General features: G+C 35.3%; 1 protein-coding gene across 1 annotated transcript in view; it reads right to left on the bottom strand.

Annotated features, from left to right (window-relative positions):
• DPYD (dihydropyrimidine dehydrogenase) overlaps positions 1–27,908 on the bottom strand; it is an 806,347-nt gene that overhangs the window by 758,568 nt on the left and 19,871 nt on the right. Inside the window, exon 2 of the mRNA XM_003260094.4 lies at positions 7,472–7,582. Coding sequence (XP_003260142.1) covers positions 7,472–7,582 — 111 coding nt within the window. The remainder of the gene's footprint in view (positions 1–7,471; positions 7,583–27,908) is intronic.

Raw genomic sequence — 27,908 nt, 5'->3', positions numbered from 1 at the left:
TAGCATGAAAAATAGCTGGGCTTACCTCACAGCCCACACTTGCCACCAACCCTCATAAAACTTAGGTATCAGCTAAGGGGCACAAGCAGGGAAAAATGAATACTACAAGTGACACACAGGTTTCCACTCTCGCAGATACTTACAGTAGAATTAAGTTCAGTTACAAGAAAATAAAAGAGGTCATGCAACCTGCATGCCTGAGTTTCTAGTTGGATATCTGCAAGCTCTACACAAACACTGCATTTTTCACACACTGAAAGAGGTATTTAGTTGCAAAGAATCTGTTTTTATTTTTTTATTTCAGGAACTCAACTACTGTCTATTTTTGGAAGAAAATAATTGTCAACAATCAAAAAAGCAAGCTCATGCTTGAGAAAGTATTTTCAAATATCATATAACAAGAGGCAAGGGTAGAACAGGTATTGCTTTCTTACTGGGTATCTGGTGAAAAGTTTATTTTCTTTGGAGCTTAAAAATAAAAATTCATATTGTGAATTTGATATGTCAGTGGAGGGACGTATATTCTCCATCAAATTTAACAGATCCTAGTAGCTGGCTATCTATGAAAACGTGAATGAGACTGACAGCTAGTTGTAGTTAACTAAGTGGATTTCATCTCTTAATAGCCATGTAAACTTGAGAAGGAAAAATGGTGCCAGCAGACAAGACAAACCTTAAGTATAATTTCCAAAAGTATATAAATTAAACGTATTTGGAACATAAGAAATAATATATTATTAGAAAAACATATTAACTTATCCTTCTTCCATGGAAGTCCCCCACTATGCTCTTGTGGTTCTCATCTCACCTCTCATAGTGCTTATAGCTAAATTCTCATCTCTGCCTGCCTTTTCCGTGCTATGTTCAGTGCCATGCTGAGCCACACTGGAGCCTGAGGCAAAAGGAAAAAGGTGTGTGCCTATATATATTATTATTGTTTTTCTAGATTACTGAGTCTTTGTTAGCCCCTTATATTTTGCACCTCAGGCCAGTGCCTCACTTGCCTCACTCTAATTTCTGCCCTAATCCCAAAGGTCTAACCTGCACCCTCTTCCCACTTTACACACTCTTCCTGGGTAACTCTCCCCCTAGGCTTTTATTTATTTACATATATCCTGATGATTCCAAAATTCTTTTTTTTTTTTTTTATTATACTTTAGGGTTTTAGGGTACATGTGCACAATGTGCAGGTTTGTTACATATGTATCCATGTGCCATGTTGATTTCCTGCACCCATTAACTCGTCATTTAGCATTAGGTGTATCTCCTAATGCTGTCCCTCCCCCCTCCCCCCACCCCACAACAGTCCCCGGAGTGTGATGTTCCCCTTCCTCTGTCCATGAGTTCTCATTGTTCAATTCCCACCTATGAGTGAGAACATGTGGTGTTTGGTTTTTTGTCCTTGCGATAGTTTACTGAGAATGATGTTTTCCAGTTTCATCCATGTCCCTACAAAGGACACGAACTCATCATTTTTTATGGCTGCATAGTATTCCATGGTGTATATGTGCCACATTTTCTTAATCCAGTCTATCGTTGTTGGATATTTGGGTTGGTTCCAACTCTTTGCTATTGTGAATAGTGCCGCAATAAACATACGTGTGCATGTGTCTTTATAGCAGCATGATTTATAGTCCTTTGGGTATATACCCAGTAATGGGATGGCTGGGTCAAATGGTATTTCTAGTTCGAGATCCCTGAGGAATCGCCACACTGACTTCCACAATGGTTGAACTAGTTTACAGTCCCACCAACAGTGTAAAAGTGTTCCTATTTCTCCACATCCTCTCCAGCACCTGTTGTTTCCTGATTTTTTAATGATGGCCATTCTAACTGGTGTGAGATGGTATCTCACTGTGGTTTTGATTTGCATTTCTCTGATGGCCAGTGATGATGAGCATTTCTTCATGTGTTTTCTGGCTGCATACCACTGCTCAATGAAATAAAAGAGGATACAAACAAATGGAAGAACATTCCATGCTCATGGGTTGGAAGAATCAATATCGTGAAAATGGCCATACTGCCCAAGGTAATTTATAGATTCAATGCCATCCCCATCAAGCTACCAATGACTTTCTTCACAGAATTGGAAAAAACTACTTTAAAGTTCATATGGAACCAAAAAAGACCCCGCATCGCCAAGTCAATCCTAAGCCAAAAGAACAAAGCTGGAGGCATCACGCTACCTGACTTTAAACTATACTACAAGGCTACAGTAACCAAAACAGCATGGTACTGGTACCACAACAGAGACATAGATCAATGGAACAGAACAGAGCCCTCAGAAATGATGCCGCATAGCTACAACTATCTGATCTTTGACAAACCTGACAAAAACAAGAAATGGGGAAAGGATTCCCTATTTAATAAATGGTGCTGGGAAAACTGGCTAGCCATATGTAGAAAGCTGCAACTGGATCCCTTCCTTACACCTTATACAAAAATTAATTCAAGATGGATTAAAGACTTATATGTTAGACCTAAAACCATTAAAATCCTACAAGAAAACCTAGGCAATACCATTCAGGACATAGGCATGGGCAAGGACTTCATGTCTAAAACACCAAAAGCAATGGCAACAAAAGCCAAAATCGACAAATGGGATCTCATTAAACTAAAGAGCTTCTGCACAGCAAAAGAAACTATCATCAGAATTAACAGGCAACCTACAGAATGGGAGAAAATTTTTGCAACCTACTCATCTGACAAAGGGCTAATATCCAGAATCTATAATGAACTCAAACAAATTTACAAGAAAAAAACAAACAACCCCATCAAAAAGTGGGCAGAGGACATGAACAGACACTTCTCAAAAGAAGACATTTATGCAGCCAGATTCCAAAATTCTTTATCTCCATCCCAGACCCTTTATTAATCTTCAGCTTTTGCAGTGATCCACAGGCACAAGACCTCAAATAACCCAAAAGTGAGTTTAGTATTTACCCTCAACTTATGCTATAAACAAGTAAACATACACATAAAGTCAACTCCCAAATCATATGTGTTTTATCTCCTAAATCAATTCAAGCTCATCCTCCCTCCTAGTCTTCATCATTTGTCTTCCAGCTTTCTAAACCCAGTCCCAGAGACCTTGCCTCCCATCTTTTCATTAAATCCATCGTCCACACTGAAAGCTAGACTGATTCACCTAAAGGCAAATATGATCAACTCACCCTGATCATTAAAACTCCTTAACTGTTCTTCCTTCGAAAGAGTATTATTATTATTTATCGGTATTTCAGTCTTCTTCAAAACAATGTGAGAACTTCTTGGCAAGGCCTATGTCACATGAATTTCAATGTGGCACGTGGCACAGATAATAAATGTGAAACAAACGAGTGACTGAGATTGTGAAGCTCATGCAAGAAAAAAAAATTATCAAAACCCATATATTATTTAGTTATTTTCATTGTCTACAAGGAAAATAAGTCAATGATTTTATTTCCTTATTCAAAACAATTCTACTAAAAGAGCTCTCTGGCAATTGCATGGGTTCATTTTCTAGTTCCACCATTCAGTTGTGGAACTGTGAATAGGTTTCTTATGCTTCCATGTGCCTCAGTTCCCTCATCTATGAATGGATGATAAAATATAATATATACCTGACAGGGTGCTTCTGAAGCTTAAATAAATTACTTCACAAAAAGCATTGCAAATTCTTAATATACATTATAGCTTATTCTCATTGTATTTTTTTATGGTAAGCACCTTGTATATGTCATGCATTTAGAACAAATTTGCTACAATTCTTAAAAACATGTCTAATAATTGGCTCATTGGCTGTCTTTAAGTGCCTTTCCTTTTAATTTTCACCTGGCATAAGTTTTCTTATTTTTAATATTTTCTGGTCTTCAAAAATTGCTCAGGAAAAATGAGTGCAAAATATTTATGTAATTAGGATAGTTCAACATTTTCAAAAATGGCAAAAATAAACAGCAGTTACAGAACACCTGCTTAAAATATACTGGAAATAACTGCTTCGTGCTTCATTAACCAGTATAAACATGTTTGCCAGTTTAAATCCCCTACTGAAGTCAGAATTTCCAATTAGTACTAGAAGAGTATTAAACTACCAAGTGAAGATATTCCTGGGCAATAATTTCAGAACTGCCATTCTTAAGGCACTTTTACAGGTCAAACAGATGCTTATTTTCTAAGAAGCCTATGATTTACTTATTAAACAAAATTTGTATTTACTTTAATAAACGATTTTAGACTACTTATTTTGCTAGATTTTATTCACCTCTGAGTAGCATTCAATACAGTGCCTGAAATAAGATGCTTCGAGCACCAAAGAAATAGAAAAAAGGAAGAAGGCAGATAGTAAGAGAGGACTATATAATGCCTCAAGAAAAACTTCTCTAATTGTTGAGTCCAGTTATAACTCTGTTTTGGGTAAGTGAACATAAGAAACATATAGCCTATATATAGACATATATCTATATATAGAGAGAGATACACGTATATATATCAATATATAGATTGAGAGTAATGCAGGCTAGAAATATAAAGGAATCTTCAATCTAAAGATAGTATTAACAGTAAGGAGATAACGAGATAACCAATGTAGTGACTATTTTAAAAGAAAGAAAGAGAGTTTGAGCTCTGGGCACTGAAATATCTAGGGGTGAGAGGAGAAATAATCAACAAAGAAGTGAAGAAAAACAAGAAGGAGATGTCACTGAGGTAAGAAGAAAACTTTTTCATATCTCATCAGTTACTGGTTACTGGCTAGCTAGTGGGGATAAAAGTTCCAGCAGCCTACTTGGGTCTTTATGAATTGAAAAACAAACCATATGTTTTGGTGACACTTTCATTCAATTATTTATGCCAGCATGAAGAGGATAATAACAAATAGGTAAGGAGCAGCATTATTTAACCACACTGAGAATAACTTTCAACCCTAGCTTCATATTTCACTTTTGGGAATAAACCTCACTGCTCTGAGAAATTCATGAATGTCACAGACAGTCTTCAAACTAATAGACATCAGTGCAATAAATCTGATCTTATAAACTGAGATCACCATTTTAACATAGATCTAAAGCTTTCATTTTATTTTTCTACTAATATTCATTATAGACGAACTGAAATATACAAAAGTGCCAAAAAGTATGATCAATATTAATATTTCCTTTTTTTGTTCTTTTGTGCATATATATATATATATATATATAAGTATGGTTATGTGTAAGTGTACACAATCACTATTGAATACAGTGATGTTAAATCCTCTTTCCATGTATTGCAGATAGAATTAATCCAGATTATTATTTCAAAAACATCTTAAAAACTGCACAATATGCCACTGAATTAATTTACTCTAATTTGCTTAACCATGACCCACTGGTTGGAATTCAGTGGGATTTCCCCTACGTTTGTCTCCACTGAGTAAATAATGCCTAAGATAATCCTCTTTGTGCTTAATTCTTTACCTATATTCCTAATTCTTTCCTTCAGATATGTTATTAGAAAATAAATTACTGGTGTAAGTGTTTGATAATTTAAAAGTATTGTTATGAACTGAACTATATTTCCCCAAAAATCTTATGTTGAAGTCCTAACTCCCACTATCTCAAAATGTAGCTGTATTTGGAGAGAGAGTCTTTAAAGAGGTAATTAAGTTAAAATGAGTTTATTAGGGTATGTCCTAATCCAATATAGCCGATGTCCTTATTTGGACACAAGCAAACCCAAAGTGAAAAATTCAGGGAGAAGACACCATCTACAAGCCAAGGAGAACGGTCTTGGAAGAAATCACCTTGATCTGGGACTCCTAACCTCCAGAACTGTGAGAAAATATGTCTCTGTTGTTTAAGCCACCTAGCCTGTGGTATCTTCTTATAGCATCCGTAAGCATAAACAGCATCCCTAGGTATAGCATCACAGGTCCAAATGAATATTGTCAAATATATTGTCAAACTGCTTTTATAAATATTTGGGTCAATATATATTTGACAGAGAAAGCGGACCTCACTGCACCTTGGTCATTATTTTTAAAATGATAAAATAAACTCAATTTATAGGATCACATTATGAGATACAAATGCTAATTTCCATAAAATAACAACAAGAGCAATCGAAATAAAGTCTCCATTTCAAAATAAAGTCCTGACCATAAATACTTTGAAAACTTATAAATGCAAGACATTAGGGAAGTCAAATAGTGTCTCTTGATCATAGTTCTCAGACCTTTAAAAATTAGAGATTTAGGCTCGATAGTCTTTAAGGGCTTTCTAAGTTTAAAATTCTATGATTCTTTTTTAAGTGTTATTCAATTGTTCTTATCATTAAACTGGGTCATGGCTTGTAAGTGGCCTATTCCTTGAACAATCTGAATCACACTGGTTTCCTTTTAGAGACCTCTACTAGAAGCATCATGATAGAAAACAAAGCTCCCAAAACTGGACCAAGAAAAACTGAATTCAAAATCCATGTCTGTAATTAAGTTACTATGGGATCTTTTCATGTAACATTGTTTCTCTGTTTCTATTTCTTTTTTCATTCAAAAAAATTTGCCCAGTGGCTGGTGATAGAAAAACTAAAAATTAGATAAATACAAGCACACATGAGCACACACCCTCAATTCTCATCCTCAAAGAGTTCATAATGTAAGAAGGAGGAAAGAAGTACATCAACTAAAATCATACATTCTATAAGAAAGTATATACAAAGTTCCAACAGAGCTAATGTTAAGCTAATACTACTGTCTCACTCATTAATTTGGGAATATTAATTTGGGGTAATTTGGGGAAATCAGGTAAAAAGGCATTTCTTTCAAAATTTAAAAATGTATATAACCTTAAGATAGAATTTCTAACATCGCCTTTAAGGTTGTACTTACATCCCATCTATGGTATCACAGTTCCGGCTCTATAATCATCTCCTATATACAGTTAAACAAAGTTCTAGCAATAATATCAGAGAAATGCTGTTTTGCTCCTACACCTCACCTGGAAATATTAGGTGTTCATAGAACATCTAATGTTCATTTATTCTGTGAGGGTGTATTTTTAAAGTCCACAGATACCAGTGTATCTATAACTTTCTTCATTTAGACTATATCTTTAATATGAAAACTCTTCTGTATCATTGTGTCATTAGGCAAAACAATTTTAAGACAAATTTTAAAGATTTTGAAAAAAGAAATTTTGGCACCAAACTAAATTTACAGGTTGCATATCCCTTATCAAAAATGCTTGACACCAGATTTGTTTCAGATTTGGGTATTTTGAATTTTCAGATTTGGGTTACTCAACCTGTATATAATTTGTATTTCAGGAGATTTTTTAAAGCAGTGTAATTAAAAATACACTTTCGAATTTATTCAAATATTAAATATTTAAAATATTTTTAAATCACAGCTGTACTTTAATACCTAATTGTATTTCTAAGTGTATGTAAACTCTTGTCTTACAATGTGTGGAGTGAGATAATTTTCAGCATGAAATAGTGTATCAGTGGTACTTACAAAGCAGTTCTTATCAGGATTTCTTTTCCAATGTTTCTTGTCTAATTTCTTGGCCGAAGTGGAACGCAGAGTTGCATGAGTTTGTGTTCGAGGATTTAAAGCCAGGATACTCTAAAGACAGCATAAACAATGTGTAAATATATGGAAATATGTTGGCATTTGTTTAAACTTATTTTTATTTTATTTTTATTTATTTTGAGACAGGGTCTCTCTCACTTTGTCACCCAGGCTGGAGTGCAGTGGTACAATCTCAGCTCACTGCAACCTCTGCCTTCCAGGCTCAGGCGATCCTCCCACCTTAGTCTCCCGAGTAGCTCGGACTACAGGCGTACGCTACCATGCCTGGCTAATTTTTATATTTTTAGTAGAGATGAGGTGTCGCCATGTTGCCCAGGCTGGTCTTGAACTCCTGGGCTCAAGTCATCCACCTGCCTCAACCTCCCAAAGTGCTGGGGTTACAGGCGTGAGCCACCACATCTGGTGGCATTTTTAGAAATCAAACTTTATCTAGGATTTCCTCCTACAGGCCCCTAAAGAAAGAGTTAGCTAGGAAAGAAAACTTAGGAATCACAAAAAAAAAGAAAAAAGATTACATGTAAATCAGAGGAATGACCCCAAATTTGCAAGATTGTGTTTAATAAAATCAAGTGAGGAATCCTATATTTGGTTTTCCAAAAAAAAGTTCAGTATGGGAAAATCCTAATACAACGGACATTTATATGGAAAAACTGAGAAGATATACTTGTCTTAGAAAAAAATCGAATAATGTTATCATTGATATAATGACATCATTATATCAATGTATATCATTATACATTGACAAAAAGCTAAAATATGTGTTTAAAATGTTGCATGGCTCTCAAACAGCTTACATTAATAGACTAATACTGGGCAAAATATGAATCGAGTAATTGCTATTGTATTTTCTACTAATTAGCCAGAAGCAATTCTTGACCAGAAAAAAAACTTCACGGAAAACAAATAAATATAATCATTAATGAACAACATACTATTATTTCACCAGAGAGGAGGAAAACATGGTAGCAGCAAATGTTTCTGTTTAACCAAATTAACATTACCTACCATGTTTCAATAATGATTATGTGTTGAAAAGTTAGATGTAACAGCTGAAGAAAAGCCTGGAGAAAAGATCTGGGAGAGACACAGTGTATTTCAGTAGGTGAAGAATTTTCACATGGAAGAGAAATTTAATTTGTTTTGTATTAACACAGAACCAAGGCTGTGGAAATTAATGGAGGAAGATTTGGATTCAGATATAAATTAAAAAGTGGCAGCTGAGATTGTATTAGAAATCATTCCAGCTGACATTACTGCAGTCATTTTAAATGATGTTCATTTCAAAAGTCATCTTCTTCCGTGAAGTTACCCCTAACTAATCTAGATCCATTTTTCTGTTCCAGATCACTGAAACATCTCTACCACAGTATTCCAGTCTAAACAGTAACTGCTGCTTTAAGAATTTTCTTCCCTTCTAAACTGTGAAAGTTTTGAGTTGCGGGATTCCTGACTTTTTAAAAATCTTTCAGTTTATGATATACAGTACCAGGTAGGTAGCATATGCTTATTCCTGTAAAATAGTGATTCAAAAATTATGAATCTAATTTTTAATTCCTAGTACTCTTATAACTTTGAGTAAACCATTGATCTTTTTAATCTTTGATTTCCTCACATGCAAAATAGGGCAACGCCTGAATCAGAAGTAAAGAATAAATGAAATGCATGATACAACATGTTTTCTAAACTACAAACACCCTAAAAATTGAAGTGTAGTGAAAATGGAATCCAGAGGCTATGTGCAACAGTAATCCTCTGTCCATGATTTGTTCATGTAGTGGCCAAGTAAGAATTTGACAGGGGACCTGAGAATGCAATTCCTACTAGATTCAACCAAATCCAAGATCACCTTCCAAATCTAGATTCCATGATTCTTTAAAAATTATTGGGTCACGTTCACCATTTTCACATATAAAAATGAACTCTTATTGAGATCCACAGAGAACTATCAAAAAGACCACAATAAATGAACAGATAAAAGAATTATTATACTATTAATAACAGACACAAGCTAAAAATGTTATTTTCCACCTCTACTAATGTAATTCCACAATCAACATATCTAAAGTAATCATTTTCTAGGTGATATCTTAGCTGATTTTATAAGAGTATCACATGCTAATATGAAGAATTTAAAAATCATAAATGACTTTCTAAAATAAATGTTATACTTAGTATTCTTCAACAAGAATAAAATCAGAAAAAGTCACTTCATTTCATTCTGCGTTTGATTTAAAGTGGTAATAACAATCCTTTGTGTTTTAAGTTTTTAGAGTTTAAAAGTTCAAAAGCTTTCACATCCATTATGTAATTTAACTTACAAACAGCTACTACTATCTCAATACTTAGGATGAGCAAATAAATTGAGGGTGGTTAAGTAACCTGCTTAAGATCTCACAGTTAATATGCAAAAAGAATTGAATTGGAACTCTGTTTTTCTCAGTATGGGACTTATATTGAACCTGATCCAAAGATGAGGGCTATATTTAAAAGTCACTTTTTGAGATATAAGGTAGGAAACATTTTTAACCACATCTTTAAATAATATCAATTTGCACCTGAGTAGCTCAATGAAAAATTAATTTCAAACCCTGTCTTGAGCAAGCCAGTAAACATGACCATTAAGAGGTCACCTCTGGAATGGCAGAGTAAGGACCTCTGCAGACTGACTCCCATAAAAATAAACATGTAACTGCAAAAATAGTAAAAATGAAAACTCTTTAAAGTCTCTGGAAATTTGCCTTAAGGCAAACAGCAAATGAAGAAACAATAATACATGAAAATCTACTAAAACTGGTAAGAGGATTGAAGGTCTATGGCATTTGAAGTATAACCCACACCACTTCAGTCCAGGTGACAGTCATTCTACCTCAGATGGGTATTGCTCAAAACACAGAGCTCGCTCTACCCCAGCCACCAGTTGAGGGCTATGGTATCTCCCAGAGAGGGGTAAGATGCCAGCATTTCTCATTTTCTCTCTCCCCCATGCTACACAGAGACAAAACTGCAACTGAGTGCAGCTGAGACTAAAGTGCAGCTGACAGGTCAGGAGTTCTGTTACTCCATCCAGCCCCCACTCATAGAGCCAAGGTTCTACCTCAGGAATATCATGCCAATAACACCAGGGCCCTGATTATCCTTGACTCACCTCACTTACTGGGTAGAGTTTGCACACAAGGAATAGCAAGCTGAGAGGACTAGAGGCTATTGCCTATACCTAGTACCTTGCTCATAAAGCAGAGATTTAACTCTGAGAGAAGTGGGCCATTGTCACTACCCTCAGCTCCGGAGTGGTGGCCCAGAAATTTTTCCCAGAAGACATAAGCCATAAGAACAGAGAAGTCCCCCAAAAGAAACTGACTTTATTTGAACCTGTATGCAGGGAAGTTCAAACCTAAGAGTACTCTTATAAACAATAAAAATGCTCATGTCAAACAATTAAGAAGAGGGAGGTAGCTTCCTGAAAACAAAAAACTAAACCATAAGGCAGATAGTTCATAAGGGAAACCCAGGGAAGGAAACATAAGATGAGTTCTCTTGGAGTTACAAAAAACCTCAAGGACTCACCTCAAAAACTACCACTGAAAAAAGGCCCAAATTTAACTGAATCACACTGTGGAACAATTCATATTCCACAGCAAAAGTAATAAAGAAATCAGCCAGAAGCCATTGGAACTAAAACCTGGGTGTGACATTACTACAGTCAGACAACTTAAGAGAGAGATCAGAGAAAAAGGCAAAGAGACACCTGATAAAACCATGGACACCCAAGAATGACTGCACATCCCCAAGCCTGCACCCTGTGAGAATGACATCAGTGGTTCACACGGAGGAAAATGTACATCCCTAAAAAGTATATCCAGGCCAGGCATAATGGGTCATGTCTGTAATGCCAGCACTTTGGGAGGCTGAGGCAAGCGGATTGCTTGAGGAATTCAAGACCAGCCTGGGCAACACAGTGAATCCCCATCGCTACAAAAAATACAAAAATTAGCCAGGCATGGTGGCATATGCCTGTGGTCTCAGCTACTCAGAAGGCTGAAGCAGGAGGATCGCTTGAGCCTGGGAGGTCAAAGATGCAGTGAGCTGTGACCATGCCACTTTACTCCAGCCTGGGTGACAAAGTGAGACTCTGCATAAAAAAAAAAAAAGTATATCCAGTCACCAGTAACAAGTTGCCCTCCTCTAGAGGGGGGTTAGTGTCCAGCAAGAGCAGCGACATTATGTAAGATGTTCAGTCTTCAATTTAAAAAAGCATGAGCCATGCAAAGAAATAGAACTGTGTGATCCATATAGACACACAAAAAAAGCAGACAACAGAAACTCCCATTAAGAGGGCCCATGTGTCAAATTTAACACTTTGATATGGTTTAGCTGCTTCCCCACCCAAATCTCATCTTGAATTGTAGTTCCCATAATCCCCACGTGGTCACGGGAGGGACCCGGTGGGCGATAATTGAATCATGGGGCCAGTTACCCCCATGCTGCTGTTCTCATGATAGTGAGTGAATTCTTGCGATATATGATGGTTTCAGAGGTGACTTTTCCGTCTTTGCTAAGCACTTCTTCCTGCTGTCATGTGAAGGAGGACGTGTTTCTTCCCCTTCTGCCGTGATTGTAAGTTTCCTCAGGCCTCCCCAGACATGCACAACTGTGAGTCAGTTAAACCACTTTCCTTTATAAATTACCCAGTCTCAGGCAGTTCTTTACAGCAACATGAGAACTGACTAATACACACTTCAAAGCAGCCATTACAAGGAAAGTATGATGACAATGTCTTAGAGAGTACAGAATATCCATATACAGATGTAAATCATTTAAATTATTTTAACAAAAACAACAACCAGGCATTCTGGTCTTGAAAAATACAATAGCTGATATAAAACATTCACTAGAGTTCAATAGTAGATTTGAACTAGCAGAAGAAAGAATCAGCAAACTTAAAGACAGATCAAGAAAGATTACACAATCAGAAGACCAAAGAGAAAAAGAATAAAGAAAAATTAACAGAGCCTCAATGATATGTGATACACCACTGAGCAAACCAAAATACTGTAATGGGATTACCTGAAAAAGAAAAGACAAAGCAGGAGAAACTACAGAAGTTATACTGGCTTAAAATTTGCCCAATTTAATTTTTTTATAAAGTATAACAAGGTATATTGAACTATACCTTCAGTAAGCTCAATGAATGTGAAGTATGCTAAATGTAAAGAGATCCACACAAAGAACATCAGTAAAAGGGCTGAAAGTCAATACCAAAAAGAAAATCTTGAATGTAACAAAAGAAAAGTAATTCATCATGTACAAATAATTTCAGTAAGTTTAACAGTGAATTTCTCATTAACAACCAGAGAGACCAGAAAGAAGTGGGATAAGACAAAGTACTAAAAGAAAAAAAAAATGTGAACCATGACTCCTATACCCAACAAAACTATCTTTCAAAAAATAAAGGTAAAATAAAGACATTCCCAGAAAAACAAACAATAAGAGAATTTGTTATTAGCAGATGTGACTTATAAGAATTACTAAAGGAAGTTCTTGGCCAGGCATGATGGCTCATGCCTGAAATCCCAACACTTTGGGAGTCCAAGCCAGGTGGATCACCAAGGTCAGGAGTTCAAGACCAGCCTGGCCAACATGGTGAAACCCTGTCTCTACTAAAAATACAAAAATTAGCCAGGCACAGTCGTGGGTGCCTGTAATCCCAGCTACTCAGGAGGCTGAGGCAGGAGAATCACTTGAACTCCGGGGTGGAGGTTACAATGAGCCAAGATCATGCCACTGCACTCCAGCCTAGGCAAAAAGAGTGAAACTCCATCTCAAAATAAATAAATAAAAATAAAAATAAAAATAAAAAGTGAAAAAAATAAAATTAAAGGAAGTTCTTCAGGCAGAAAGTAAGTAACCATAACCTCCTATTCACATGAAAAAAACAAGGGTCAACAGTAAAGTATAGGTAATTATGAAATTATAATAGACAGTATAAATGTACACTGTCAGACTAGATAAAAAGCAAGATGCAACTATGTGCTGTCTTTAGGAGACACACTTTAAATTCAATGACATAAATACGTTGAAAGTAAAAGATGGAAAATGACATATCATGCAAATAGCAGCAGCATGAAAGCTGCAGTGCCCATACTAATATCAGAACAACAAACTTTTAAAGAAACAAAAAAATTTACTAGAAATAAAGAGGAACATTTTATCATCATAAAGGCTCAATCTACCAGGAAAATATAACAATTATAAACATATATGTGCCTAACAACAAGGCCCAAAATACAAACAAATTTGAAAGGAAACAAACCTTTAAACAATACTAAAGACTTCAATACTCCACATTAAACAGTGGATAGAACAACCAGGCAGAAGACCAAAAAGGAAACAGAAGACTTGAACAACAACTATAAATCAACAAGACCTAACAGACATCCATATAACACTCTAAAAGAGCAAAATACACATTCTTCTCAACTCTATATGGAATCTTCTCTAGGATATATTGTATGCCAGATGAAAAAAAGCCTCTACTAACTTAATAAATCATACAAAATAGTTCTCCCTCTTCAATGAAATGGAATTAGATATCAGTAACAGAAAGAAATTTGGAAAATTCAAGAATATGATGAATACTGTAAACATTATGCTAAGTGAAAGATGTCAGCTACAAATATGACATATTGTTGACACCATTTATATAAAATGTCCAGAATAAGCAAATCTACAGAGATAAAAAGTATATTAGTGGTCGCTCAGGCTGGCGGATTAGGGAGAAATGAGATGGTTACTATAAAAAGGATATGTGATTTCTTTTCGGAGTGAAGAAACCTGATGATGGTTATATTGGCATAACTCTGAATACACTAAAAAATACTTTGAATTCTATAATTTACATTGGTTAATTGTTGATCTGTGAACTGTATATCAATAAAGCTGTTAACAAAAATAAAACCCTATTAAATTCTACATTCAGTTGATTTAGCCATATACTGTATTCACTCTAATAAATACCACTAAAACTTCTTTTATTAGCTCAATATAAATGTAACAAGATTATTTTTAGTAACTCCTAAATATTACAGAAATCATATTTCTTCAGTCTCTCAAGTTAGACATCTGTGTATTTTTGAATAAAAATATACAATAAAGCTTTAATTTTAAGTGGTGTATTCCTTATGATGAAATAATACTAACACAACCTATTTTACAAAGCCAATATTAGAAGATTCAAGTAATCTCATGCTTATAGAAAAAAAGTGAAAACATTTTCTTATTCCAGAATATAATGTTTGCTTATCTATTCAGCTTTCAACCATTACTAATCTCATCCATTAATTCAAACTAAGAAATAAAAAGACACATTTTTTTAAAGTAGTTATTCTAACATTTAAAGCAAACCAACCAGGTAACATGCAAGAAAGATGGCTGCATTTATTTTAGTTTTTATTTCCATAATCCATATTGTGATAAATGATCATGTTTATCTATGTCAGCATAGTAATATAACTTTTGAGAATAAACATTCTGAATGTAATTTATTGGCTACTTATCACAGCTACTTTTCTTTCACATAGCATAAGTAGAAAGCATAACATAACATGAAATATTGGGTTAACCTTTTGCAAAAAGGCAGTGAGTTGAATTCAATGGATCTTGGGTAAAAATAAATTGGATTGTGGAAAATGGTTACCAAGGATTTGGCTTAATAATATCCCAAATGAAATGTGATATAAAATAAAAATACGTGACATGAGTGGTTCAGAGCTGTTAGAAATAATTTTCCAAAGCAAGACTTTAAAAAACTAAAAGTCAATATCATCAATAACTAAGCAGCTGGCAGATAATACAGGAGAGTTCTAAATTGCATTTTTCCTAAGAAATGGCCAAAGCCAGGTTCCAACAGGTCACAGGGTCCCCTCTCTGGATGAATTGAGCACTTTAAGAAGCCCATTAACCCTTTCAGATACAGGGTACATTACTTATACAGAGAGATTTTTCTCTCATCAAAGAATTTGACTTGTTTGGCTTTACCAAACATTTTCAGTAACACAATAAAGATATACTGGTTATTCCAGACGCAGAAAAACAAAATTAGAAAAAAATTAATTGTACTAATTTTACCTAGTTTAAGAAATGATAGAATATTATCCAGGGCCAAGTATAAGTGAAATCAAGTAAGAGTTATATATTGTCACTGTTTGGTCTGTTAACACTATTCTGTGAAGCAGTGGAATGCGGAAACATACAAACTAGAATTATACATCTAAAGAGAGTTTTTCTGTATTACCACTGAGGGCAAAAAAGAGAAGCCTGTATTGATTACAATCACAGGCCCTCATGTCACAAATAAAATCACTAAATCTTAGGCCTAAAACATTGGAGCTTCAGTATTATTCAAGAGCTTGAATTCCAATTGCAGGAAGCTACTTGACCAACATGTCCTCTTTCTTAACATGTGGTATTGTTTTATATCACAATAGTAATTATCCAAACATAGTGTACCATTAAGCTTCCTTTACCCTTTGCATTTGAAGTTATAAACAAATTTTTCCTATTCAATACTGGTAATTACTTACTATAATTCTGAGCCATTAAAATGATATACATGTTGCTGATATTTTGTACTTACGTGCTTAAGATGATAAACTAAGCTTTGTCTTATTTAAATTATGCTTACATTTTTCTTTAATGGCTTATTCTGAGTTCTCTATAAGTTATCTACTACTTTCCAATGCATCAAGTAAACAAATAATAATAATAAACATGTTTTTCTCATTTATTTCATAATTGGGCATAAACACTTTGATTTCAATATAACATTCTACTGTGGTGCCAATTTTTTATCAATAAATATTCTCAGCTAACAGAAAAACAGAAATAGCTATTGATTAATGCTTTTGACGAGTATTTGTTGCCTTATCCAGGTAACAATCTAACCAAGGCTGGTCAGTGGAGAACTAAAATTTTCAGTTTATTTGCTCAACAGTCTCTTGTTTAAAAGCCCCAGTCTCAGCCAGTTATCCCACCCTTCTCCATGTCTCTCATTAGTCATAGTATAGAGTGATTTCATTAATATCTTAGAAATTCACAAAGGTACCTTTGGTTCTTGAATAAGCTCAGAACTGATACAGCCCATCTCCTGCTAGGTAGGGAACAGAAGAGGAGAGAATGCAGCTTTATTCTGCATCCTAGGTTCACACTTGAGACACAATCAACCTTAGAGTCTGAAAATTTCAGAAACCCATGGTAATCAGTCCTGGTCAAAGACTTACATTTACCTAATGATTTTTTTAATGTACTTCCATTCTTTGCCCAGACACAGGTTTCTAAGCCCCTAGGTTGTTCTATTTTTCCAAGTAACTTCTCTTATTTTTTTTTCTGTTTTACTAGCTCTGTACAAAGGCCAATTTTCCCTTTATGCACAGTGGGTAACTCACTGCAGTTGATTAAAAATTTATGAAGGAAAGAATCTCTGATCGTCCTAAATCTTACAACTTTCATTTTGTTAAGTATTCACTAAGCAATATGCACAGTGTTTGAGATTAAATTTGGGTTTCTATCTTAGCTCTACTATCCTTGTTGGTTATTTAAACTCTCAAGCTCTATACTCCTTCAACTGTAAAATGGTGATTAGTAATAGTACTTACCCCATAGGGTTGTTTTGATGATTAAATAAGTTAATGCAAAAGATGTTTGGAGTGGTGCATGCAGTAAGTGCTTACCACATGTTATCCATGTATGTAATAGAACTAGGTTTTAGCCACTATTAACCCAATGTATATTCATATTCCTATATTGTCAATTCTGAATGTATACATGGGAATCATGTTTTTAAGTACAGGAATATAGAAAAAGGACGAAGACAACAGGTGAGAAAATATCTATAAATAAGGTAGTACAAAAAATAGAGATGTATCTCAGAGGAAACCAAATCACTGACTGAGTCATGGGTCTCTGAACTTATCATTGCCCTAAGCCCTGCAATTTCAAAGGCAGGCTGCCTGAAAATACAATATGCCTTTTACAAATTAATATGTCAGTGTGGAAGGGTCATGAAATTCAAAAACAGATTTTAATATCCATCGCATATATATATAGCAATGGAGATATCATTTTATAATCCATAGAACTGTATATAACTCATGGGTCTTTGGTCCCAACATGTTTAGGTAAATTTACATTACATTTCCTTCCCAGGAAGGGTATGTCAGATGAAAAATGATGAATTTGGCCAGGCGCGGTGGCTCACGCTTGTAATCCCAGCACTTTGGGAGGCCAAAGCGGGCGGATCACGAGGTCAGGAGATCGAGACCACGGTGAAACCCCGTCTCTACTAAAAAATACAAAAAATTAGCTGGGCGTGATGGCGGGCGCCTGTAGTCCCAGCTACTCGGAGAGGCTGAGGCAGGAGAATGGCTTGAACCCAGGAGGCGAAGCTTGCAGTGAGCCGAGATTGCGCCACTGCACTCCAGCCTGGGCGACAGAGCGAGACACCGTCTCAAAAAAAAAAAAAAAGAAAAATGATGAATTTGTAAAACATCAAAAAATGTTATCAACTGAAAATAAATGAATCCCTTCAGAATGCTCATCATATCACCTGGAATATTTGATTCATTTCTACTGAGCATAGAGTTAACACAAATAGTTTATACATTTTAAAATATCATGTCTATTATGTCACTCTCACACTCAACAAGGTAAGATCAGCCACAGGAAGCTCTTTGTCTGTCTTTGCAAGGCCCAGTGTGTGACTCTCCTTCACTTCTAAAATACATACCACACAACAGATGCCCAAATGATCTCTAAGAGAAAAAAAAGTCTTTTTATTGTCTTTCAGAAAAGATTGACAATTCAAACACAAGAATAATAACATCTGATATTAACCTCACAATTCTTAATACAGAACAGAGCATGCCAAAGGTAGTGACTAATTCTGACATAGACAATTTAGTCTGTTCAGGCTTTTATAACAGAATACCATAAGCTGGCTGGCTTAAACAACAGATCTTTATTTCTCACAGTTAGAGAGGCTGGAAAGTCTAAGATCAAGGTGCCTGACAATTTGGTTCCAGGTAAGAATCCTTTTCCCTCTTCTGACTCACTGACAGCCACCTTTTTGCAGTGTGATCATGTTGCAGAGAGAGAGAATGAGAATGGGAGAAAGCTCTCTGTAGTCTCTTCTTATAAGAAGCACTAATCCCATTATGAGGGTCCCACCCTCATGACCTCATCCACACCTAGTTACCTTCTAAAGGCTCCATCTTCAAATACCACACATTGGAAGTTAAGTCTTCAACATACGAATTTTGAGGGGACATAAACAGTTCATAACAGACAAGGAAAGGATTCTACCACCTGTGGAAGTATGCAAATACTATTAATATTGGGCTTCAACTTAAAGACACCTTTAGCCTAAGAGTTCAAATGGTACCACGTTGACTGTGCCATTTTATTTTATCAAGAAGAAACTTCAGAATAACCAAAGGAGATATTTTAAAGTATTGCTTAATTTAAGAAAAGAAAAGAAAATCAATATCACCAAATAATTTAACACTAGCTATTAATTATATATCTTTACTCTTTAAACAATTTAAATAGCAAAACATTAATAACATATATATTTATATATACTGTTTGTATATTTTTATTATAGGAATTGAGAAATAAAGTGTCAAATGCAAACACTTATAAAGAGATATCAAAAATATATAAAATGGGATAACCTATATTGTATTTTAAAATTTATTACTTTAATTATAAACTATTTTCAATTTAATATAATGTGGCAAAGCATCCATGTATTACATATTTAAATTAAAACCAATATGTAGAAAATGTGTAACTATGAAAATACATGTTGGAATATCTTGCGTTTGCCAAAGTTGAACATATGTATAAATATATACAAAATCCCAAGACAAAATTCTGTGAAAAGAACGTTGATAGGGATTATTACATTACCAAAAAAATTCACCAGTTCATTGGGTAAGCAAATCTATATTTTAGCATTTATACTTTTCTTCATTCAAAACAAATTAGTCAATATACCTCAAAACTTGCTTTACAGAAATTGCCTGACTCCTATGTAAAACTGGCCTTAGAGGGCCTTTTCAAGTAGTATGAAACGTATCATGATTTACCTTTAATCTAATACCTTTTGTGTATAAAATACTCTCATTTACAAAAGACACTGCTCACAAGACCAAGGGTTATTTTAGTTCAAAAGAGGCTAAGTGTACACCAGCATGCTAAAATTATTTAATACCAGTCAACAAATAGAGATGCTGGAAAACAGGACTTCAAGGGAAAGATGAAAGCAGGGCCTGGGCTAATTGAGTTTAAATGTTTTACAAATTAAGTAAATAGAGGAAGTAGCATGATTTTCAGGTTCACAAAACTGTAATAAATCATAGCGTGACTAGTTGCCCTTCATCTATATGGTTAACAGCTAAAAGGAAATATATATATATATATTTGGATGGGCTGGAAAGTGACTTATGTTAAAAATAAGAACTGATATGATAAAAATGAGTTTTCATTTCTGGATTTTATTAATTGAAGGATTATCATAAGATACCTATTTTTTGAGAAGGATCAGAGTAGAGCAAGGAGCTGAGGGGTTGGGGAATTGGGTGAGTTGAGGAGTTGGACTATTTAAAATCATGAAAATGCCATATTTTAAAACAGGTGCTATTATTATGCTATTAAATCTTAGTTTAATTAACAACTCTCCATGATTTTTATGCAGTATTCAATACTGCTCATTATTCCTTCTATCCAAAAACTCACCAGCTTTGGTTTCCCTATCATCATGGCATTAAGACTCCTCTTCCTCTTCACTGGCTTTACTGTTGTGACTTCCACTAACCCTCTCAATCACATTTCCGGGTTCTTGAATCTTTACTGCATGACCCTCTGCTCTTCTTCCTTGGAAACAGTCAGTGCTTGGCATTCATGATTACCTTTCTGCAGTTAACTTTTATATCTATATCCCAAACCTCAAGATACTTTCCTTGATCTACTGTCATCCACGTCATTGAAGGCCAAATACATAACCTACTTCAGTGTGTTCCATCTTGATCTTTTAACTCTTAACACACCCCAAACTTTTAACTCTTCTTGATTTCTGTCAATGATACCACCACTTCTCTGACAAATTGGGTCTCATATTGTGGTCAATCTGTATCTATTACTTCTCCTTTGTTCCGTAAACCCACATAATAGTCCATGTTAGTCACATCTGGCTGGTCCTTTGTATTCCCTACTTCTCTAACCTATGGAAGATCCTTCTTGCAGTACGCCAGGATCATAATACAATAGTACTCTCCTAATTAGACTACTCACTTCAAGTCTGTGCTTTCTCTCTCCTATTTGACAGATATCCTTCATAAATGTACACATGTGCATACACACACACACGCACACGTACACAAAGCTGAAATGGCTCCCCATTAAATACATCATACTAATAAAAGTCATCATCTTGCAGTGCAATCTGGTACCCACCTGCCACTCCAACCTACCTCTACCCTGATCTATTTGTTGTTTGTTAAATCTATGTACACTTCTATTTCTATACCTTTGTTTGCATCATGCCCTATGTCCAGGATCCAATCACTCTATGTCAGTCTAAATGCTAGTTTTCCTTAAGCTGTAAATAAAAACCATTTCATCCAGAAGTTACGACGTGGCTCTTCCTCTACGTTAGATTGCACCCAGGAACTTTTAGAGAAGTTCTTGCCACTGCCATTCATTTGACATATAGGATATGATATCAAATAATTATTAATACATATGTCCTTTCCCATCAAACTGGTCAGTAAAACTCTCAAAAGCAAGTACGTATTTTATATATGCTCCTATCCTCAAAACCAAGCAAAATACTTTCCTAGAGAAAATTTTTTTAAGGTTGTTAATGAGAAAAATTCCTTAGCAAAACATTCAAAAAACAGCAAGAAACCTCTGTTGGAGAGTAAAAGGACTGTCATGGCAGCAGTACAAATAGAATTCTGTTTTCTTCTTGGTGTTCTTTCTGTATCAGGGGACAAAGGGCACACCATGCAGTACTTGTCAGTAGTTACAAAGATTTCAAGCCATATAACCATTAACTACTCAAAAATATGAGGTCAGTGTTTTCCTCAGTTTCATTCGGAGGTTTAATCATGCAACTGACTTGCTGAAGCAGCAGTGAAACACTTCAAACTGAACCTTGTAATCTGTGATAATATAACATCAGCAACAAGTTCTGACAAGAACACAAATGAGTCACGTATTATCCACTCTTAAAGTGTTACAGGATCAAAATTTCAAACTTTAGGCCAGGCGTGGTGGCTCACGCCTGTAATCCCAGCGTTTTGGGAGGCTGAGGCGGGCAGATTATTTGAGGCCAGGAGTTCGAGACCAGCCTGGCCAACAGAGCAAAACCCCGTCTCTACTAAAAATACAAAAATTAGCCCGGTGTGGTGGCACGTGCCTGTAATCCTAGCTACTTGGGAGGCTGAGATGGGAGAAATCACTCCAACCCAGGAGTCAGCGAAGGCTGCAGTGAGCCTAGATCGCGCCACTGCACTCCAGCCTAGGTATTAGAGTGAGACTGTCTCAAAAAAAAAAAAAAAAATTGGACTTTATTGTACAACACACATACTTTCAACTTATGAAAGACATGGTCCCTGCAACAAAAGAAGCTGCAGGAGGCAGTCATAACAATAAAAACAAAGTGGCTTAAGTATGTTCATAGAGTAATACACAGGTGCCACATGAGCCCAGAAGTGAAGTTTTGAAAGGACAGATTTAAAGGATGTGTATTTTTACAAGGACTTCTATTGTAATCTTTAGAATGAGGAGAAATCAGATTTATATCTAAAATAAGATCAGTTCTATTAGAAACAATTTAATGTATTAAATAAATTTTTAAATAATGTAAAATTCATGCTTACAATTACTATTTAAGCTACTTTTATTTTCTTAATAAGTAATATTTTGTATTCTTAATTAATACACTTTGTTTCAATGCCTAGAGAGAATGCTTTCCATTTAAACAGTAGTATTAGCTAGTATATGCAGTATGGAGTCACATCAAGATATCCCAATTTTTTACCAAAAACAACCTAGGAATTCCAATTTAAGAGAACAAATATCTCACTTAAAATAATTTAAGTTTATACCTAAAGCAAGATATAAAAATGTAATGCCCAATCTTACACTGTAATTACATACTATTTGACCTAATCTAGCTTCTTTCCAGGGATTAATAAAATTAACTCGGCATCTTTTTTGGGTCCCTAGGATTTAGTATATTAGAGTTGGAAAGGACTCTTAGAGATTAACATTTGATTTCACCTCCTATTTAGAAATCCTGTTCCAAACACTCATTGAACTGTATCAATCAAATTCATCAAAAATGACATAGTGTTAGTCTCTTATATAAAGCTCACACAAATTGATAAGAAAACAGGAAAATATTATCAGATAAGCAGGAAAAGGGCATGAACAGATCACAGAAGAATGCATACGTATCTCCAATTTAAAGTGAAAAAGAGAAACATTCAGCTACCCACTGAGTCTTCACTTTCCTACCACTACTGCAAATGCTCTTGTCAAGTCTCACCGATGATGTGCATGTTACCCAACACTCTTTGTGCACTGTCATGTTTTACTTCTCCCCGTCTCATATGTAAGTGACTTTATTTTTTTCTTTATAGGTAAAGTATTACTTTTTTACAATAGCTTTATTGAGATATAATTCACTTACACATGATTCACCTATTTTAAGTATATAATTCATGAATTTTAGTATATCTAAAGAGCTGTGCAACCATCACCACAGTCAATTTTAAAACATTTCATCAGGTATATCCCTGCCAAAAACATGTACCCATTAGCAGTCACTTCCAGTTTTTCCCAAACCCCCAGATTTAAGCACCATTAATCTACTTTCTAACTCTTTGGATTCCTCTGTTTTGGACATGTCATATAAATGGAATCATACAATATGTGGGTTTTTTGTAAATGGTTTCTTTCACTTAGCATAATGTCTTCAAAGATTATCCATATAGCATTTTACTTGTATATGTGTTATAAACCCCATACTTTACTGTTTAATTTAAATGACCAATTCTCTCAATGAGATTTAAATAGTAAGTAAAAATCATATATCTACCTATGTAGTTACCATTTTTGCAATTATGTAATCCTTGGTGCAAACCCCTATTTTTACCTACTATCGTTTCATTTTGCTGGAAGGATATGATTTCCTTTAATATTTCTCGTAATGTGGGTCTGCTGCTTATAAATATTTGCAACTTTTGTATGCCTGAAAAAGTCTCTACTTTGGCCTGGTTTTTGAACTCTAATTTCACTGGGTAATAGAATTCTACACTGAAAGTTTTTGTTCCCTGACACTTTAAACGTCTTCTCACTTGCATTATTTCCAACAATAAATCTGCTATTGCTTTATCTTTGTTCTTCTGTATCCAGTACACCTGTTTTTTTCCTCTGGCTGCTCTGAAAATAAACTCCTTATCATTAGTTTTGACCAATTTGATTATGATGTGCCTCGGTGTTGTTTTCTTCATATTTCTTCTGCTTAGGTTTCACTGGGCTTCTTGGATTTACAAATTCATTTTTACAAGTATTTTCTTCTTCTGTCCTCCCACTGCTTCACTCTCATCTCTTTGGGGAAATTCCATTTACATGTATATGAGGCCACTCGAAGTTGTTCCACAGCTCACTGATAGTCTTTTCATTTTTTTTCTCTCTCTGTGTTTCATTTTAGAGTTTTTATTGCTATGTCCTCAAGTTAACTATCTTTTCTTCTGCAAAGTCTAATCTGTCTTCAATATTATCCAGTGTGTTTTTCATCTCCTTACAGTTGCCATCTTTAGAAGTTCAATTTGGGTCTCCTATCTTGCACACCTCTACTTCATTTTTTGAACATATAGAATACAGTTATAATGACAGTTTTAATGTTCTTCTCTGCTAATTTAACATCTGTGTCAGCTTTGGATTTGTCTCGATACATTAATTTTTATCCTCATTATGGGTGGTATTTTCCTACATCCTTTCATGCCTAGTTATTTTTAAATGGATGATAGACATTGTGAATTTTACCATGTTGGGTACATGATATTTTTGCATTCCTATAAATGTTTTTGAGTTTTGTTCTAGGACATAATTGAATTATTTGAAAACAATTTGATCCTCTCAGGTCTTGGTTTTAAGCTTTGTGAGGTGGGAATCAAGCAGCATTTGCTCTGGGGTTAATTATTTCCCAATACTGAGGAAAAAAACTTCTGAATATCCAATGTCCTATGAATCATGAAGTTTTCCAGTCTGGCTGGTGGGAGGAGGCATTATTCCCAGACCCATGTGAGTGCTAGTTCTGTCAGACTGTTCTTTATGCAGCCATGGGTCATTTTCCCACATGCGTATGCTAATCATTACTCTGTGGAGTACTCAAGGGGAACCCTCGGCTGATCTGCAGGTTTCTCTCTGAGCAGCTCTAGCCTCTCTGTTATTCTGTTCTACAAACTCTAGCTTCCTTGGTCTCCCTAGACTTTCAGCTCTGTCTCCCCAATTGAGGGATTCCACCAGGCTTTGTGTGGTTTCCCCCTTCTGAGCTGCAGCCTATAAACTCTCTCAAGAGGATAAACTAGAAAAATATTAGGGTTCCTTTCATTTGTTTATGTTTCTCAGGGAACACTGTATTTCATTGCCTGATAGTCAGTATCTTAAAAATAATTGTTTCATTTATTTTGTTTCTTTTTTATTGTTTCAAGTGAAAACATGTACAGGAAAGAACCTGATAGGCCTGAGTTGTTCAAATCCTGAGCGATATGGTTTGACTGTGTCCCCAACCAAACCCACCTTGAATTGTAATAATCCCCATGTCACAAGGGTGGGGCTAGGTGAAGATAACTGAATCATCAGGGAGGTTTCCCCATACTGTTTTCATGGTAGTGAATAAGTCTCATGAGATTTGATGGTTTTCTACATGGTGGTTCCTCTGCATAAGCTTTCTTGCCTGCCACCATGTAAGATGTGCCTTTGCTCCTCCTTTGCCTTCTACCATGATTGTGAAGCCACCCCAGCCATGTGGAACTCTGAATCCATCAAACCTCTTTCCTTTATAAATTATCCAGTTTCAGGTATGTCTTAATCAGCAGCGTGAGAACAGACTAATACACTAAGCATTCCCAAGAAAGGCTTGTTTTCAGAAGAAGTGGCCCTCAGCTCACTCCTAGGAACCAAGCTGTGACTATTCTGTCAGACAAGAGTGTGTTTTTTTTTTTTTTTTTTTTTTTTTAAATGCCAAAGGCCTTGGGCCACGTTGTAACAGCTGGCTAGTTTACATTAACAGTGTGATTAACGATGAGTATCTGCTTTTACTCTGGTGGTCTGAACCTTGAATAACTGAAGTCGGTCACACAGTACTACATGTATACATGACTAACACGCAATTAAAAACCCTGGATACTAAGGTTTGGGTGAGCTTCCCTTGTTGGCAACGCTTCACATGTTGTCACACATCATTTGCTGGAAGAATTAAATGTGTGCCGTGTAACTCCATTGGGAGAGGACAACTGAAAGCTTTTGGGTGACTTTCTCTGAACTTCGACAAATGTGCCTTTTTCCCTTTGTTTCTTTTAATTTATTCTTTCACCATAATAAACTATAACCATGAATACAACAACTTCTATATCCTGAGGGTATTTATAGTAAATCAATTGTGCCTGAAGGTGGTCTTGAAACCCCCAATACAAAATGTACATCTATTCCCTAGTGTCCCACCTTGAGTGTATGCAGAATTCCAGTAAGAGTATCATACTTTAGTGGCCACTCCTTCACATGGCTTAATTTTATAGAGCACCTGGACAAACAATACAGAAAAATTTTCAAAATGGCAATAAGTAATTTCTTTACTCACTTTTATATAGGAATCTTAGGTAAATATATTAGAGATTGATACGTGGTCGTGGGACCATGGGCTTTAAAGTAGAAAAAGTTAACTTATCACAGATACTCCTGAATAAATCAGCTGCATCAGAATATCTCAGATTTCCCTACACATCTATCAATTATACATGGATAGGCCTTGGGAATCAATCAGTTTAACAAATGTCTGTGGCAGACTTTGCAGCTCTCCTGCCTCAGTATGCACTCCATCCTTCCTTCTTAGTAGCAAACCCCTGTTACATTTTGGGAGCCACAGTTCTCAGCTACAGACTATAATTCCCAGGCTTTGACAAGCCATTCCGCTAAGTACCAGGAAATAATATGTATTTAGAAGTGTGTATCTTTTAGGGAGTCTCATTAAAGGGAGAGGTATACCTTGTTTTTCCTGTTCTTCTCTGCTTTTGGAGCTCTGGCTTCTAACTTCAACAAAGAGGTGAACTTGAGGATAACAGAATGGAAAGATAGAAACCTTTTGATAACAAAAAGGTGCTGTACGTACTCTAGTATGTATCTCTGGACTTCTTTTACATGAGGAATAAATAAAGTTCTGTCTTCTTTAAGCCGCTTTTAGCAATTTTTCCCATGTTATATCCCAACACCTGGTTTTTACAGTGCCCAAGGTGATTCTGGTGGCCAACTAGGTATGGGAAGCACTGATAGTCCAATCAACAAGGCAAAATATTCAAAATCAGGGTGCATGGAAACTTCAAAATAAAAGCATTTGGCTTATGTACTTAAAAGACAAGTGGGAAATCACATCAGCTTAAGTATTTTTCTTGAAATCCATCATATGTCAAAAATCCTAAACCAAAAATTACTCATTTCAAAGAATGACCAATGGAAATTTTATTGTGCCAGCACAAAAAAAGTAATTCATTTTCATCTCCATTCATTGACTGCTAATAGGTTTCTCCATTTTAACTGACATAAATTTTTACAATATAGCATAATGATGTGAATAAAATATATCCAATGCTCCTTTGCAAACTGTTTTTTGAAAATCTCCCATGCACACAACTTCCTCCCCAAAATCCACACTTCCAACCAGTCTGCTAAATCCCTCCTATCAAGCCGTAGTAGATAACACATTTCTGTGCTCCCAAGATACACCATGCAAAACACCCTATCTCTATCAATATTCTAACTTGATTTCTGGATGTGTTCTCAGTCTAATATATACTTCCACAATATAACAGTTTAGCTACTTTTTATCAAAATTTTATAATGTCTTTCATTTGAAAAAAGTTATATTAAAAAAAGATATAAGAACATTTTTTAATGTTCTTATATGACTGTTTGGTAATACCTGATGTTGAATGAGAGCTTACAGTATGCCAGGCATCCCATCAAGTGTTTTTCAAGTACAGATGAGAAAATAAAATCACAAGGAGATTGAGTAACT

The sequence above is a fragment of the Nomascus leucogenys genome, chromosome 12 (assembly GCF_006542625.1).
Source record: "Nomascus leucogenys isolate Asia chromosome 12, Asia_NLE_v1, whole genome shotgun sequence".
NCBI lineage: Eukaryota > Metazoa > Chordata > Mammalia > Primates > Hylobatidae > Nomascus > Nomascus leucogenys.
This window is presented reverse-complemented; position numbering and strand designations above follow the sequence as displayed.